Source organism: Cajanus cajan, chromosome 2, assembly GCF_000230855.2.
Source record: "Cajanus cajan strain Asha chromosome 2, NIPB_CcT2T_4, whole genome shotgun sequence".
In the NCBI taxonomy this organism is placed as follows: Eukaryota; Viridiplantae; Streptophyta; class Magnoliopsida; order Fabales; family Fabaceae; genus Cajanus; species Cajanus cajan.
The window spans coordinates 51,676,699-51,693,956 of NC_138518.1; the positions used below are offsets into that span (position 1 = coordinate 51,676,699).

The 17,258-nt window shown below is 30.3% G+C and overlaps 1 protein-coding gene across 1 annotated transcript; it reads left to right on the top strand.

The window, feature by feature from the left end:
* The first annotated feature begins 16,050 nt into the window (after positions 1-16,050).
* On the top strand, positions 16,051-16,746 carry LOC145955025 (uncharacterized). Its single transcript, XM_083069722.1, has one exon. The coding sequence runs from the start codon at positions 16,051-16,053 to the stop codon at positions 16,744-16,746; it is 696 nt and encodes a 231-aa protein (XP_082925848.1).
* The last annotated feature ends 512 nt before the right edge of the window (positions 16,747-17,258 follow it).

Consider the following 17,258-nt stretch of genomic DNA (forward strand, 5'->3'; position numbering starts at 1 on the left):
TACAAAGTTCAAAGTGGTGGGTTGATCTGTGAACCATTGATTCTACTCCATACGCATCATTTGATCGGTTCTCTTCTAGGTGTACCAAGGTGGAGGAAGATGGTCGAAATACCTTTTTTTGGAAGGATGGTTGGAGTGGTCAGGGACCTCTTTGTAATCGATATAGTAGATTTTTCTCTATAACTTCTGACAAGGATGTATTGGTCCCAAACATTGTGCTTTGGAAGGATGGAGGTTTTGAGTGAATTTGGTCTTGGCGTAGGAGTCTATTTCAATGGGAATTAGATTTATTATCACAATTAGCTACTGATTTAGGATCAACTGTCTTAAAGAATGATTTTTGTGATAGGTAGTGTTGGAAGGATTCTAATGATGGGATATATAATGTGAAATCAGCATACAAGGCGGTGATTAATGATGGTATCTACGCAGATTTTCCGCTTCATAAATTTCTCTGGTCCAGTTGTGTACCTTCTAAAGTATCAGGTTTTGCTTGGAAAGCCTTGCTGAATAGGATACCAAGTAAATGTAACTTAATTAAGCGGAAGGTTCTTAATATTTCTGCTAGTGGATGTGCTTGGTGTGGTGAAGATTTGGAGAATACTTCTCACCTATTATTCGGATGTTATTATGCCTATTCTGTATGGTTATCTATTTTTGCTTGGTTCACTACAAGGAAAATGATAAATTGCGACGGATAAATTGCGACGGTTATCTAGAAACCTTCGTCGCTTTGATATTGCGACCCTTCATACGACAGTTTTTCAAAACCGTCGCAAAATTGTTCAACATTGCGACGGTTTATTGTAAACCGTCGCAAAATTTGTTGAAAATTGCGACAGTTAATCATAAACCGTCGCAAATTTTTTTTAACATTGCGACAGTTAGTCATAAACCGTCGCAAAACTATCAGCATTGCGACGGTTTACTATAAACCGTCGCAATCTACAAGACAATTTTTTTTTAATAAAATTAAATTTTTTTAAGTATTATGTATATTATCTTAATAAACTTATATTTTATTAACAATTTTATATATACTTCCTTTAACATGAGGTACACGATTTTTTTTTCTTTATATAATTTCAAAATCGTGACTAGAATATAAATTTATCTTTCAACAAACTTATGAATTTATCTTGTATGTAAGATGTGTTGGAGTATATAAATAAATATAATCATTTTATAACTTAATTTTTGAGTTATCAGATCACATATTATTGAATAATTTATAATGTTAAATTTTATAAATTTTATTTTAAATTCCATCTTTATAACACTATTAAAAATATAAAAATAAATATGTTAAATTTTATAAAAATCCAGTTTAATTTATTTATGATATAAATATGTTTTTAATATCTAATATATATTTTTAGATGATAATTTATTTTAAAATATATCTTACAATAACAATTCTAAATGGAACATAAATCTTCATATTTTTCTTATTTTGATTTTTTTAATTAATATATACAATTTTACTATTTTGATTTTTTCAATCAACGTATACAATAAATAAAAAACACAAAAGATAAACATGCATGGACAAATTTTATTTTATCAAAAAATTATTTATTTTAATATATTACATTATATATGTGAATATTAAGAGATATATATATATATCAATATATATATTATAATTAAACTTTTTTAAAAATTAATTCATTATTAAGAAATTTTTTTATCACATGAGAATTAATTTCTTTCAAAAATTTGACAGATATCAAATAAATAAATATTTTTTTTCAGAATCTATATTTTATTTTATTAGAATATAATTTTTATTTTTTAAAATTATTATTTTTTAGATAAAAAATTATGTATATGTCAAATAGTAGTGGGGCAAGTGCCCCACTATTCAAATGTGCATCCGTTCCTGTATATATATATATATATATATATATATATATATATATATATATATATATATATATATATAATATAGGGGGTTATAATTATACCGGTGTAACTTTCACTAAGTATTATGACGCTCAATAACTTTATATTAAATGTGAATTTTGTAAATCCAACGGTTAAATTGAAAGTTCATATCACTTTATAAGTGTATATCAAATTTTGTTAAAATTGAACAACTGGAAGGCAATCAAAGTGTTTATATTTTAGTGTATTTTGAAATGAATATATTGCATCAATTTTGTTTTATAAAAATGAAGTATCAAATCATCTTGGATTAATATAAAGTTTTGTATATATAATCTATGAGAGATATGAACTTTCAATCTAACAGTTGGATTTACCAAATTTACATTTAATATAAAGTTATTGAGCGGTGTAATACTTAGTAAAAGTCACATTTAATATATATATATATATATATATATATATATATATATATATATATATATATGAGGGGGGTTATAATTACATCGGTGTAAATTTTACTAAGTGTTACACCGCTCAATAACTTTATATTAAATGTAAATTTTGTAAATTCAACCGTTAAATTGAAAATCTTTTACTCTTAAATCATATATACAAAATGTTATATTAATCGAAGATGATTTCTTATAAAATTAAATTCAATCTATCGAAAAATTTATATTTTCGAAGAGAAAATTTTTGTAGGAAAAACTATATTATTGATGGAATATTTCAGAAAAATTTATATTTGTCGAAAATGTAAGAACTGGTTTTAAATTTGATATGAAAATATTATGATATAATTAGATAAGATTTTAAGTTAGTATTTTATTAATGGTTGATAATTAAAAAATAAAACAAGGATAAATACATTTTTTGAATATTATATGCTTGATTTAAGATAACTTAGAAAATAACTCTTGGTAAAATTATTTCGCTCAATAACTCATGGTGTGTGTTGAATTTCATCGATCCAATTAATTGTTAATTTAAAAGTTATTAAATTTTACTAATAATTAATATAAAAAATTTAATTAGTTTTGGAATAAATTATTTGCTAATTAACAATATAATTGAAACATTAATTATTTTAAATTATTTAACTAAAATCTTATTGACAATTTACTATATAATCTTAATATTTTTGTATAACTAATATCTGCTTTTAAATTTGATATGAGAATATTATATATAATTAGATAAGATTTTAAGTTAGTATTTTATTAATAGTTGATAATTAGAAAATAAAACAAGGATAAACACATTTTTTTGAATTTTATATGTTTGATTTAAGGTAAATAAATATATTAAATTAATTAATAATTATTTAAAATATTAAAATTTAATTTATAAGTATTTAATAAATAAATATATAATTTTATAAATTATATTATCATTATAAATTATAAAATTAAATAATTTAAGTTATATTTTTAAATAGAAATAAGTAGATGTTAATTATAAAAGTAAGTACATATAAATAAAGAATAACTAAATATATTATTATTATTATTATTATTATTACTATTATTATTATTATTCATAATATAAAATTATTATATATTATTATTATAGTACAAATATGAGATTGTATATTTGAGGATAACTTAAATGAATTAATTTGTATAAGTTATACTGACAACATACATATACATTTCGGTAACCTACTCATCAGAACTTCACAGTTAAGCGTGCTTGACCTGGAGTAGTACAGGGATGGGTGACCTTCTGGGAAGTTTCCCAGAAATTGCACAAGTAAGGATAAAACACGCTAAATAGTAAAATGTTGTGAAATAGAACCCTTAAGAGGCCAAATATGAGGATTGTTACATTAATAAATTTATTAAAATTAAAAAAATAATAATTTTCGATGCGTAAAAAAAGAGTCGTAATATTAATTTAGAGGCAGTTGGTGCGACAGTTGATGAAAGGGTCGCAATGTTAATATAGACGCAGTTGGTGTGACAGTTGATGAAAGGGTCGCAATTCCAAGTTTGCGACGGTTTGTGCAACGGTTCTGATAACCGTCGCAAAATTGCCTGGTGACGGCCCAAACCGTCGCAATGTTGTCTTTGCGGCAGTTCTAACCGTCGCAATGTAGGCCATATAACCGTCGCAAAATCGTCATTTTCTTGTAGTGATTTGGTGTTTCAACAGTTTTACACAACTCTTGTCATGAAAATTTTTCTCATTTTATTGGATTTCCTAGATGCAGTGGTAGAAATAGGATGGGGTGGTCTGTGGTTTGGTTAGCAACAATTTGGTCTATGTGGCTTGCTAGAAATGATGTCATTTTTAAAGACAAGGTGGTGGCAATTACGGATTTAGTGGAATTAATCAAACTACGTAGCTGGAACTGGTTAAGACCAAAGATAAGTCATTTTTTTACCCATTCTCAGCTAGTTTTCTTCCCTTGGGGTTTGCCATAACTTCTGGAATAGTGATTCTTTTTGATTTTGTACACACCACGGTGTTAGTTTTGTATCTGATTTTCTGATTACTGAACTTGTTTGATTATTAAATGACATTTTATGGTCCTAGTTTTGTAATGGTGGTAGACATTACAATCTGGTGATTACCTTTTATATAGACTACGTTGGATTTTGTTTAGGTGATTTTGTATTTTGTAATGGGTTGAGGTACCCCTTGTGCTCCCCTTAATTTATTTTTCTTATAAAAAAAACTTTTTAAAAGTTAAAATTGTCAACAATAATGTACACTCTTTTTATATGTAGAAAATATAGATGTTGGTGATGATAGTAAAGAATTATTAATAGATTAAAAAAATTATAAGAAAAGATTTTTATGATCTTTATTAATTATTATTGTGTAAATTTTTAAAGATTGAAATTGTCAATTATAATATGTACACCAAAATAGGAATCTCCTCTATATGAGTATAAATTATTTATTATTTTATGCGTAGAATATAATATTATTAGATTTATGATTTAATTTCAAAGAAAAAGGTATGCAGTTTAAAAATTATATATCTTATTATATATCTACGATAAAGAAAAAATAACTAATCAATATTCATGTGTGCAAATTTCCCAATTAGAGATAATCAATCAAGTATACTAAGGAAAAAAAACTACTTTGAACTCATATCTATATAAAAAAAATCTAACAATATATTCTCTCACACATATTCTGATTGATTAAAATTTATTAAAAAAATATCAAATTTAATAAATTTTATATCATATAATGACTTTTTTTCTAATTTTTTAACTTTCAATAAATTTTAACTAACGAAAATAAATATATATTAAAAAAATGTGTTACTAATACTTTTCATTAAAAAAAAATATATAATTGAAATTCAATCCACTTCATTTATAAACCCGTGTCTCACAAAAAGGAATCGCATGTGGATTTTTTTTTCTTCAAAATATATTAGAACGTGTATGATATTTGTTCTGATCGAACATAATTGATTGAGTATAATAAGACAAAAAAAAAATGGTTGGGATAACAGTTTACTTCGGTACTCTTAAAATATCTATACCGTTCATATGTTTTTTCTAATATCAAACGGTCAAAAAAAATTAACGCAAAGTACGAGATATGAGCTAGTTACGGACACTACCCACTGTCCATGAACTTGACATTCTTTGAAATGGGCTTAAGGAACTTCAGTTCCTAAACCTAAAAAAACAAAGGCTGATGATATGGCTATGATAAACACACTTTCACTCTCGTATAAATACACCCCCTTTTTTAAAAAAAATATATAAAATGTCTAAATTACTCTTTTAAAAAAAATGAAATTCCTAAATTTACACTTCCCTTCCCCGCACCCCCCTTCCCCGCACCTCACACTCCACACCCCTCTTCTTCCCAAAGTCTCTTTCCGCTCAATGTCATTAAACAATATATTTTTACAGTAATTCTGAATAGAAAAAAAGGACTAGCTCCACCATAACCAGCATAAGAAAGGCTCTTTGCCGGTGAAGGATTTGACTTTGGTAAGTATCCTTTATACTAAAGCTTCTTTACAATGATTTTCTTTTATATAAGTGCTCGAGTTAGGATTGTTGACTCGGAATTTGAAGTATACAATCCATTCCTGGCCGATTCCTTTCTCAATACCGGGACATCACATGCGTACATAAGGTCAACCATTGCGTAAAAAGTACATGCATGGAACATTATCCTGTATCGGCATGTAAACTTTAGTCTGGAACGGCACCAGAACGGGCTGTTCTACAAGAAGAACGACCCTTTCTGATAGCAGAACGGCCCGTTCTGCTTGTAGAACTGCCCGTTCTACAAGCAGTACAGGCTGTTCTAGGGCCGTTCTGTTGTAGTACAGGCCACTGCGTCACTTTTAAAATGGCTACCTTATGACTGATTTTAAAACTCCGATTTCAAAAGTCATTTTTGTACTAGTGTGTCTTTCCATAGAACAAGTAAGAGTCTCTCTTACAAGACCACCTGCTGACATTGCGCACCCCTCTTCTTTCTCTTTCTGGCGCTCCTCTTCTTCTTCTTTTTTCCCGCACCTCGCACACCCCTCTTCTTTTTTCTTTCTGGCACTCCTCTTCTTCTTCTTCTTACTGTTACGGAAAGTTCTTTCCGAAATTATATAAAAATGTTCCAGAAAATACTTTCCATAATATTAAATTCTTATTCCGGAAAGTATTTTCCAGAAATGTTTTGTTACATAATTCCGGAAAGTACTTTCCATAATATTAAAGTTACTATTACGGAAAGTTCTTTCCGGAATTATATGAATAATAATTTTACTATTCTGAAAAGTACTTTCCGGAATGCTAATGACTGTAAAAGTACTTTCCAGAATGCTAATGAATGTAAAAGAACCTTTCTTATGCTGGATATGGTGGGGCTAGTCCTTTTTTTCTATTCAGAATGACTGTAAAAATATATTGCTTAATGACATTGAGCGGAAAGAGGCTTTGGGAAGAAGAGGGGTGTGGAGTGTGGGGTGCGGGAAAGGGGGGGTGCGAGCAAGGGAGGTGTAAATTTAAGAATTTCATTTTTTTTAAAAGGGTAATTTAGACATTCTTCTTTTATAAATACACTTCCAATCTCTCTTTTTTTTTATAAAAAAATTCCTAAAATATCCTTATAACTAAATTTTTATTTTTAAAATTGTTTTATTCACCCCCTTCTTTTATCATTCTTCTTCTTCTTCTTTCTTCTTCTTTTTCTTCTTCTTTTTCTTCCTCTTTTTCTTCTTCTTTTTCTTCTTCTTTTTCTTCTTCTTTTTCTTATTCTCCTTTTTTATCACTCTAGTCATTTTTTGATGATTTTATTCTTTTTCGTTTTTCATTAGGGATGGCAACGGGGTGGGGCGGGTACGGGTTTCATGATACCCGTCCCCGTCCCCGCGAGCCAAACCCATCCCCGTCCCCATACCCGTACCCGTCGGGTATGTGATTTTCATCCCCATCCCCGTCCCCGTCGGGTATCGAGTATACCCGTACCCGTACCCGTACCCGTCAAAATTTTTATTTTTATTTTTATTTTTAAAAAATATAATATTTTTAAATTATTTTTTTAATTATATTATAATTATAATTAGGTTATTTCTCTATCTCATATTATAATAAATAATCACACATAAAAAAATATTAAAATTCTTTAATATAATTAAATTGAAAGTGGGTATTAAATTAAAAATTGGAACGGGGACGGGTATGGGTACGGGTACGGGGCGGGTAAGTACATACCCGTACCCGTACCCGATTTAATATATCGAGTTTTACCCGTACCCGTACCCATACCCGGTCAAACCGGGTATTCCCCATCAAAGTCAGGACGGGTTCGGGTATTACCCGCGAGTACGGGTATATTTGCCATCCCTATTTTTCATTCTTGATTTTTCTTATTTTACAATCAACATAATCATATTTTATCTTTCTATCTTTTAAATTTTATTTTTCACTTTCCACTCTATTCTTTCTTAAACCCTAATTTTTCATTCAATCATCATTATCCTCTACATTCAATACAAGGTACAAAATTAATATATTAAATTACATTTCATATTTACAATTTTTTTTAACTTATTTAACATTACTTATGCACAACAGGTTCGATCGCAGATGCCGGTGGTGGATGAAGAGATAAAGAAACTGGTAAGTTAAATGTGTCATGCGCTTGTAAAATAAGTTTTTTAGCATTCCGGAAAGTACTTTCCGTAATAGTAAAATTATTGTTCATATAATTCTGGAAAGAACTTTCTGTAATAGTAACTTTAACATTATGGAAAGTACTTTCCGGAATGTAAAATAAGTTTTTTAGCATTCCGGAAAGTACTTTCCGGAATAGTAAAATTATTGTTCATATAATTCCGGAAAGAACTTTCTGTAATAGTAACTTTAATATTATGGAAAGTACTTTCCGGAATTATGTAACAAAACATTTCTGGAAAATACTTTCCGGAATAAGAATTTAATATTATGGAAAGTATTTTCCGGAACATTTTTATATAATTCCGGAAAGAACTTTCCGTAACAGTAACTTTAGTATTATGGAAAGTACTTTCCGTAATTATGTAACAAAACATTTTCGGAGGCTACAGAATTAAATATTATGGAAAGTATTTTCTGGAATAAAAATTTTATTATTCCTAAAATACTATATTTTTGTTTTTAGTACAATTGTTATATATTTTTTATCTCTCATTATAGTTTTATTTATTTAATATTTTATTTTTATTTATATGTGCACATGAAATACATGTTAGGAAAATGTCTGAGGTGAGGAATATATCAACCAATGGAACAACAAATAAGACTATTGACTGTAGTGGTGTATTTAACACTAAAGAGGTAATTGAACAATCAATTATTTTTGTTAAGTTATCAATATATAATAATAATAATAATAATAATAATAATAATAATTGTTTTTCTATTTATATGTTTAGGTTTTTCCATCTCGAGATGCTATGTTGGATTGGGCACGACATGTTGCAAAAGAAAGTGGATTTGTCCTTATTATTTTTAGGTCAGATACAAATACAGGACGTGATAAAAGGAAGACATTTGTAATTTTGAGTTGTGAAAGAAGTGGAAAATTTAGAAGATCAAACAAAAATGCATTATCTAATAGGGTGACTAGTACCAAAAAATGTGAATGCCCTTTCAAACTAAGGGGAACAACCTCAAAAAAGGCTGGAGGATGGACCCTTTATCCACCATCTGGTAGCTGCAAACTAGAAGTGATGCCAAGCCAGACTTATCTACCAATTTTTGTATTTGGTGGTGCTTGATGACAAAACTTTTTACTTTTCTTCCATGATTGACAATTTTAAGCTCACCACGATCCTAATTTTTATGATCTTGTCATTATAAAAGTTTATTAAACATCAAATTAAAAAAATCCAACAACTTTAATTACCTCGCCACTCCATAAGCGGGTTGCAACATGGTCTGAAAAATTCCTAAGGACCGACAAATCCTCAGGGCCTCCTAGAAATGACCTCGGTGCTTAAGGGTTTACAACACCATCTAACATGACCTCTTGAGGCTCCTCGTGATCATTGACTATAGGTACTTGAGCATTCACATGTTGCTTATCTTTCGTTAGTCGTTGACGCTTTCGTGCAACGCTACCACCTCTTGTCCGTGCCATAACTTCACATAACGATAGATGATCGGTCAATTTCAAAATACAAAGATAATTGATCAATCAATTTAAAACACACAAACCTTATAAAGAATCCTAAAAAGAAATGTAAAGATGAGATACAATGTTAACAAAATAGAGAAACAATGAGCAATAATAAATTACAAACAATAAGAACAAAAGAATATAGAAGAAGGTGGAGATAGTAGGGAGAATTACTTGGAGGAAAAATGCATATGACCTTACACCTTTTCCTTTGACACTAAACCGTGAGCTTACAATTTATAACAAAATAAAAAAGGAAGAAGATATTACAAAAACTAAAAAGGCTAGAAGAGGAGGTAGAGAGGTCGGATAAGAAAGTGATGAAGAAGAAAAGAATAAAGGGGTAGAAAAGAAAGAAGATGGGGGGTGCGGGAAAAAGAAAGAAGAAGAGGGGTGTGGGGAAGAGAAAGAACAGGGGTGCGAGGTGCGTGAAAAAAAAAGAAGAAGAGGAGTGCCAGAAAGAGAAAGAAGAGAGGTGCGCAATGTCAGTAGGTGGTCTTGTAAGAGAAAGACTCTTACTTGTTCTATGGAAAGAAACACTAGTAGAAAAATGACTTTTAAAATCGGGGTTTTAAAATCAGTCATAAGGTCGCCATTTTAAAAGTGACGCGGTGGCCTGTACTACAACAGAACGGCTCCAGAATGGCCCTGCTGCAAGCAGAACGGCCTGTACTACTTTCAGTACGACCCGTACTACAAGCAGAACGACCTGTACTGCTTGCAGAACGGGCTGTTCTGCTTGCAGTGCGGCCCGTTCTGGTGTCGTTCCAGACTAAAGTTTTAGGCTGCAAGTAGTTTTAGGCATAATATTCTCCAAAGTTCAAACTTCTACATGCAGATACAGGATATTGAGAAAGAAATCGGCCACGAATGGATTGTATACTTCAAATTCTGAGTCAACAATCCTAACTCGAGCACTTATATAAAAGAAAATCATTGTAAAGAAGCTTTAGTATAAATGATACTTACCAGAGTCAAATCCTTCACCAGCAAAGAGTCTTTCTTATGCTGGTTATGGTGGGGCTAGTCCTTTTTTTCTATTCAGAATGACTGTAAAAGTATATTGCTTGATGACATTGAGCGGAAACAAACTTTGGGAAGAAGAGGGGTGCGGGGAAGGGGGTGCGAGGAAAGGAGGTGTAAATTTAGGAATTTCATTTTTTTTAAAGAGTAATTTAGATATTATATATATATTTTTTAAAAAAGGGAGTATGTTTATACGAGAGTGGAAGTGTGTTTATCATCTGCCAAAAACAAAATACAGAAAAGCCAAAGCCCATTCTATTACATCAATGTTTTTAACCGAGAAGTGGTACCTCTAAGGCCCACAGAGGGACAATAAAATTAACGGCTAACGAAACACTTTATTTGATATTAGAAGAGTCCGTGCTTATAATATATATATATATATATATATATATATATATATATATATATATATATATACTTATTATAATGGGAATAAATTTTAGTAATTACTTATTTAATTTCTATTTTTTAGGGGACCTTTATATCCCTTAAATGTAAAAAAATTATAAAATTTTTTTATATCTTTTACAACTTCTAATATTTGTCTGTGTATAATTATTAAAGACATGTAGTGCTCCAATCTCTCTACTGTATATAAAGAGTATTGGAGAGACGTGTGTAATTATTTAAAGAAAAAATATTTTTTTTTACATCTGAGAAATATAATGATTTATTAAAAAATGAAGACAAAAAATATTAGATATTTATCATTATATATATATATATATATTGCAATTTCACCATGGAAAGATAGATGAAATGCATGGTTGCATGACGCCATCTTTAAATCAATAAATTCAAGAAAGAAGACAAAAATAAAGAAAGAAAAGATAAGATACTTACTTCAAAAGCTAAATAAACACTATGAAATGATGAATGCACCTTGTAATGGAAAGCCTAGACGTAGTTGATAGGAAGACGAAAAGTGTAATAAAGGAGAAATAGTGACGATAAAAGTTTGAAGACATACTTTTAGACAAGGTTAACAAAGCGTACAGGTAAACTTTTGACCACGATTCAATTATCGAAAATGGTTATTAATATTTAATGTGGTGATGGCTGATCAATTAAGAAAAGAAATAAAAATACGTGTTTAAACTCTTAAGTCAATATTACTTCTACCAAGTAATATCAACTTGGGAAAATTGCCCATTTTACATTATTTATGCCTAATTCGAAGTTAGCTAGAGTAAACACTAGATAAATTGGACTTAGAAAAATAATAAAGAAACTTGTCAAAATTAAGGTACTTGACATCTAATGCATTTTTTTTTCTTATTAATGCATTCCTCATGGGGAAACAAATGTGACTAACTTTCTTAGCTTGAAAAGAAAATTCTTATATAAAGAGAACTTCAAGATTCTTTAATAAAGCTATAAAACTATTCTACATTCTTACAAACATTTAGAATTAGCACTGAATTTACCATTAAAGTCCTTATAAGCGTTATCACTGAATATTCTTAGAGAATTTTAGATATTCATATATAAAATTGATTGTAAATTAACATAATTTTATAAGATTAATCATAAGTAAATGTAATTATGTAGTAACGTTATTCTTGTTTAGATAACAATATTAAAAAAAATTGATTTTGATAAACAATATTATTAGATTGCAATCAAAATTAATTTTAGGTGTATGATTATAAAAAATAACTTAAGTTTAACTAAGAATATACATGAAACAAATAACATAATTAAGGGTATGCATAAAATAAATAACATATGTGACTCAAGTTAGTATCGATGCAAATTCTTGTTATATTAGCATCAATGAAACTTGATTCTAAAACTTAGAGTCATGTTTCTAACACAATGTCAAGTATCATGGTTAATTGAAAAACCATTTTTTAACTCAAGTTTAGGTATGTCAAACTAAATTCAAACACTCCCTACATCTTTGCCCTTTCCTTCTCAAAGCGCAAAAAATGATTTGGTGAAGAAAACCTTCTAACTATAAATAAGTGTTGTGCGAATGCATAGGATCAATACTAAAACTCTCAATTGTTGGATGCAAGTCAACTATGTCCATTAAGGATTTGTTTAGATGCATTTTTCTACCTGCACTTATAGAAAAATAAAATAAAATTCTTTAAAACTTAAAATTATCATATGATAAACTAATTTATAAAAATTTTCTTATATTAATTCCTCTAAAATATATTTTCTAATTTACGTAATACAAGTTAATTTTAATTTAAGAAAATACTTACTCTAATTTTCTTTCTTATTTTCTTTTTTTAAAAATATTTGTGGAAAAGTTTAATAAAATGGGACTAAATCAATTTAAAACCCAACTTGCTCTAGTTGCGGTTAGGGATGGTAACGGGGCGGGTCGGGTACGGGTTTCATGATACTCGTCTCCGTCTTGCGACTCAAACTCATCCCCGTTCCCGTACCCGTACTCGTCGGGTATGTGATTTTCATTCCCATTCCCGTCCCCGTCGGGTATCGGGTATACCTGTACCCGTACCCGTCAATTTTTTTATTTTTATTTTTTGTAATTTTTTTATACTTTTAAATTATTTTTTTATTATATTATAATTATAATTAGGTTATTTCTCTATCTTATATTATAATAAATAATCACACATAAAAAATATTAAAACTCTTTAATATAATTAAATTGAAAGTGAGTATTAAATTAAAAATGGAAACGGAGACGGATACGGGTATGGGTACGGGGCAGGTAAGTACATACACGTACCCGTACCCGTACCCGATTTAATATATCGGGTTTTACCCGTACCGTACCCAGTCAAACCGGGTATTTCCTGTTAAAGTCAGGACGGGTTCGAGTATTATCCGCGAATATAGGTATATTTGCCATCTCTAGTTGCGGTGTACCACCAAGAAAAATTGGACAAGGTTACAAGGAATGAGATGACTCTTACCAAAAAAAAAAAATAAATAAATAAAAATGAGTGAGATGATTCATTATGTGGATTGGGCCGGAGAAAGAAAGAAAAGTACCAAGCCCAACAAAAAAGCGAAAGTTTTATTTTAAAATTCTGCATTTTATTTTTAAATTTATTTCGGTAATTATGCATTTAAAATTAATTTTAAATTATAAATTTTCAAACAACATTGTCTTCCAAAATTAATTAATTTTATAACATTTGTTATTCAAACAAGAATTACATTAACATAAATTTATATTTACTTAACAATTTTATAAAATTACATATGAAGCATGCGCAGCCAGTAGCACAACTTGCAAGAATCAAACAATGCACTTATATATATTTTACTGAAGCATAATATTAATATATATATATATATATATAATTTTTTTCTTCTTTTTATGTAATTGTATTTTATTTATATCTATTTATGTAATTTAATTAGTGATTTATTCATTACAATTTATCAGCAGTGAGTCAACTACATGTGGGACTTTGAAAACAAATTTTTGATACTATAGTTACTTACTATTCTCCTTGTGTCATCAGATGGAAGAATGGACTCGAGTTTTGCAATATATTCCACTCCCTAGCTACTCATGATTGTTGACTTACTAGTAACCTGGCTTGCTTCATGATCACAACTCAGAAGCTGGATGCTGTAAATTTATTAAAAATAATTTAAAGTGATGAACAGCACATGCACATACCCTTGAAATCTATTGTCTAGAAGATACTTGATGTGCCTACAGAAAATAGAAAGCATTGTCGAAAATAATCTAAACAAATAGAAATATAGAGATGTATAATCTGAAAAGTAGCCAAATTATTGTAGCGTGCTCTGGAAAGTACTGAGTATGGAGCGAAACAATACAAATTTTTAACAGTGCCACTGACATATAATAGGCGGTGGAGTCATGCCCGTACACATGCAAGTTGCTCATTGTATGATTTGTATCAATTAGTGAAAAAGAACACATTCTTGGACTGATTGCCAGTATATTTAGATTAAAAAAAACATTTTAAAAAATAAAATAAAATAAAATTGTAACGATATGAGAAATAATCACATTTATTAAAAAAAAATATTTAAGCGGAAGTTAAACAAACATAGAATAAAATATATAAAATATACACAAATATAAATTTAATATATCAAATAAATATATATATATATATATATATATATATATATATATATATATATTTTAGAGACTAGACAATACAAAATTTCTTCTATACGATCAATTGAGGATTCCAGAATATGATTTCATTTAAAAGTCATTCAAAACAGTCGAACTTTGTCGCCTAATCCTATTTTACTCGCATATTTAGTGTAATCATCGTAGAGTTTCAATCACAAGAAAAAAAATATAAGCTTACTAAAGAAAACAACTTCCAACAACACAACAAAGTAACAAAAGTATAGATTAATAATAGTACAACTCATAACTTATAACATACTCATCATTTGTTAACTTTATCATAGTTAACATTTCAACATACATATATTAACAACTAATGCATTGTCATGTATGTCAACTAAAAAGATCTTTTATAATAAAAATGAGTGGTTTAAGTGACTTAGCCCTATCGAACCATAACGTTAGACATATCTCAATCAGGTTAGACATAAAATAGCATTAGGCCTCAAGGAGAGCCAAGCATATACAACTTAATTTGATTTCTCAGATTTTGTCACTTAAACAAGTATGATACTATGTCAAGGTAAAACAATTTGGGTATGAGTCTACCACGACATTAGCTTGTAACACTGAGCTACCTGTGGGATTAGTCCACCAACTACCTTTACCACAACCCTCCAACGCTAAGTTAAAGATTAAGTCTCCAATATTGTACTTTACTTGATTAGTTATTCAACTAAGATATGGTTCGACTACCCCATACTAAACCACATAGAACTTAGCGGGAAAATCAACTTTTAAAACAACATAATTCACCTTTGGCATCTACGTATCTTAATTAAGACATGTATCTCAACCACATGTCTACAGCTTCACAAATTTAACAACTGTACAACATACAACTTACAACATAACATCACTAATCCATCTATCAACTTACAATATAGGTATTCATCATACATTAGCATAGATACAACTTAATCATCAATATTCAACTATAGTTTATCATAAAACAACCAACATACAACATGTAGGTCGTGCCTGATGCTACTCAAGCGGCATCTGACGCCATTGAGACAATGAACTCTCTGTCTCATCCACGTCTGATGCCACACTAAAATAAAAGAAGCCCAATGCTTTCTTAGCCCAATCCATTCCTCGGCCCACAAATTATTCCTCAGTACATTCTTAGTTTATTTTCTGTTACGTTTGCTATAAATATCAGTAGCTTCTAGATGGTATTAGATGTATATTGTAACAATATTCCTTTATTTTATTTTGTCCTTGTTGATGCCTTTCACCTTGTACATATATTGCTCACATTGGGATAATCAATACACCGAACATTTCATAACTATATTGCACATTTGTCCTTTTATCTTTTATGGTATCAAAGCTCCCTCCTAGAGCTCTGCTGATATCCTTTTTTTGCTACCATGGCAACCTCTATTTCTGAACCTGGGTCCCCTCACAGTGATCACATCTCAGACCCACCTCCTTTTATTGACCCTAGCCAAAATCCATCAAGTCCTTTTTACATACAACCTAGTGAGAACCCCTCCTCTGTCTTAGTTTCTCTAGTCCTCTCCGGTGGTAACTACCACTCTTGGTCTCGTTCCTTTCGCATGGCTCTCACTTCCAAAAACAAAATGGGGTTCCTTACTGGTTCTTTTCCTATTCCAAGTCCTAATGATCCTACCTATCCTCCATGGGAGCGTTGCAACATGCTGCTCATGTCATGGCTCATAAATTATGTCTCTCCGTTGATTGCGCAAAGCATAATTTATCTGGACCGTGTTGTTGATGTCTGGAATGATTTACGAGAACGTTTTTCTCAGAGCGATCTTTTGTGTATTGCAGAACTCCAGGAGGAAATTTATGCCTTGAAGCAAGGTCCACTCACTGTCACAGATTTCTTTACTACTCTAAAGGCATCTTGGGAGGAACTTGATAATTTTCGTCCTTTTCCACCGTGTGATTGTCAAGCCCGCGTTTACCATCAACAGGATTTTATTATTTGCTTTCTTAAGGGTCTTGATGACAGATTCAATGTTGTTCGTTCCCAAGTTTTACTAATGGATCCTCTACCTTCTATTAACAGAGTCTTTTCCATGGTCATTCAAAATGAATGACAGCATGCTACTGCCGTTTCTCCTCTAGATGCGCCAAATTACTTTGCTAATAATGTCATTTCCCCTTCAACAAATGCCACTGACGCACGTTCTTTTCATGGTAAAACTTGCAGTGGTGGAGGTGGTGGACCAAGCGGCGGAGGTAGTGGTGGCAAAACCCAACAAGCCAGATCTTCAAAAATGTGTGTTTATTGTAAGAGAACAGGGCACACCGTTGATGTTTGCTATAGCAAACACGGTTACCCTCCTGGTCATCCATGATATCCGGGTCGTCCACGTTTCTACAACCCCAACGGTGGTTCTTCTTCTAGCGGTCCTTCCTCTGTTAACTACAAAGCCACCGATGACTAGCTTTCTCCGTCGCAAAAATCTATTGAGCAACAACATGGATCAGGTCTTAACTTCACTCAGGCCCAATATCAGCATTTAATGTCTCTACTCCAACAAGCCACAAGTGGTGCAAATAGCAATAAGCCTCATTCTTCCACTCGGGTCAACCTCATTCAAAAAGG

Coding starts and splice junctions, on each gene's coding strand:
- LOC145955025 (XM_083069722.1), top strand. CDS start 16,051: ATGGCAACCTCTATTTCTGAACCTGGGTCCCCTCACAGTGATCACATC.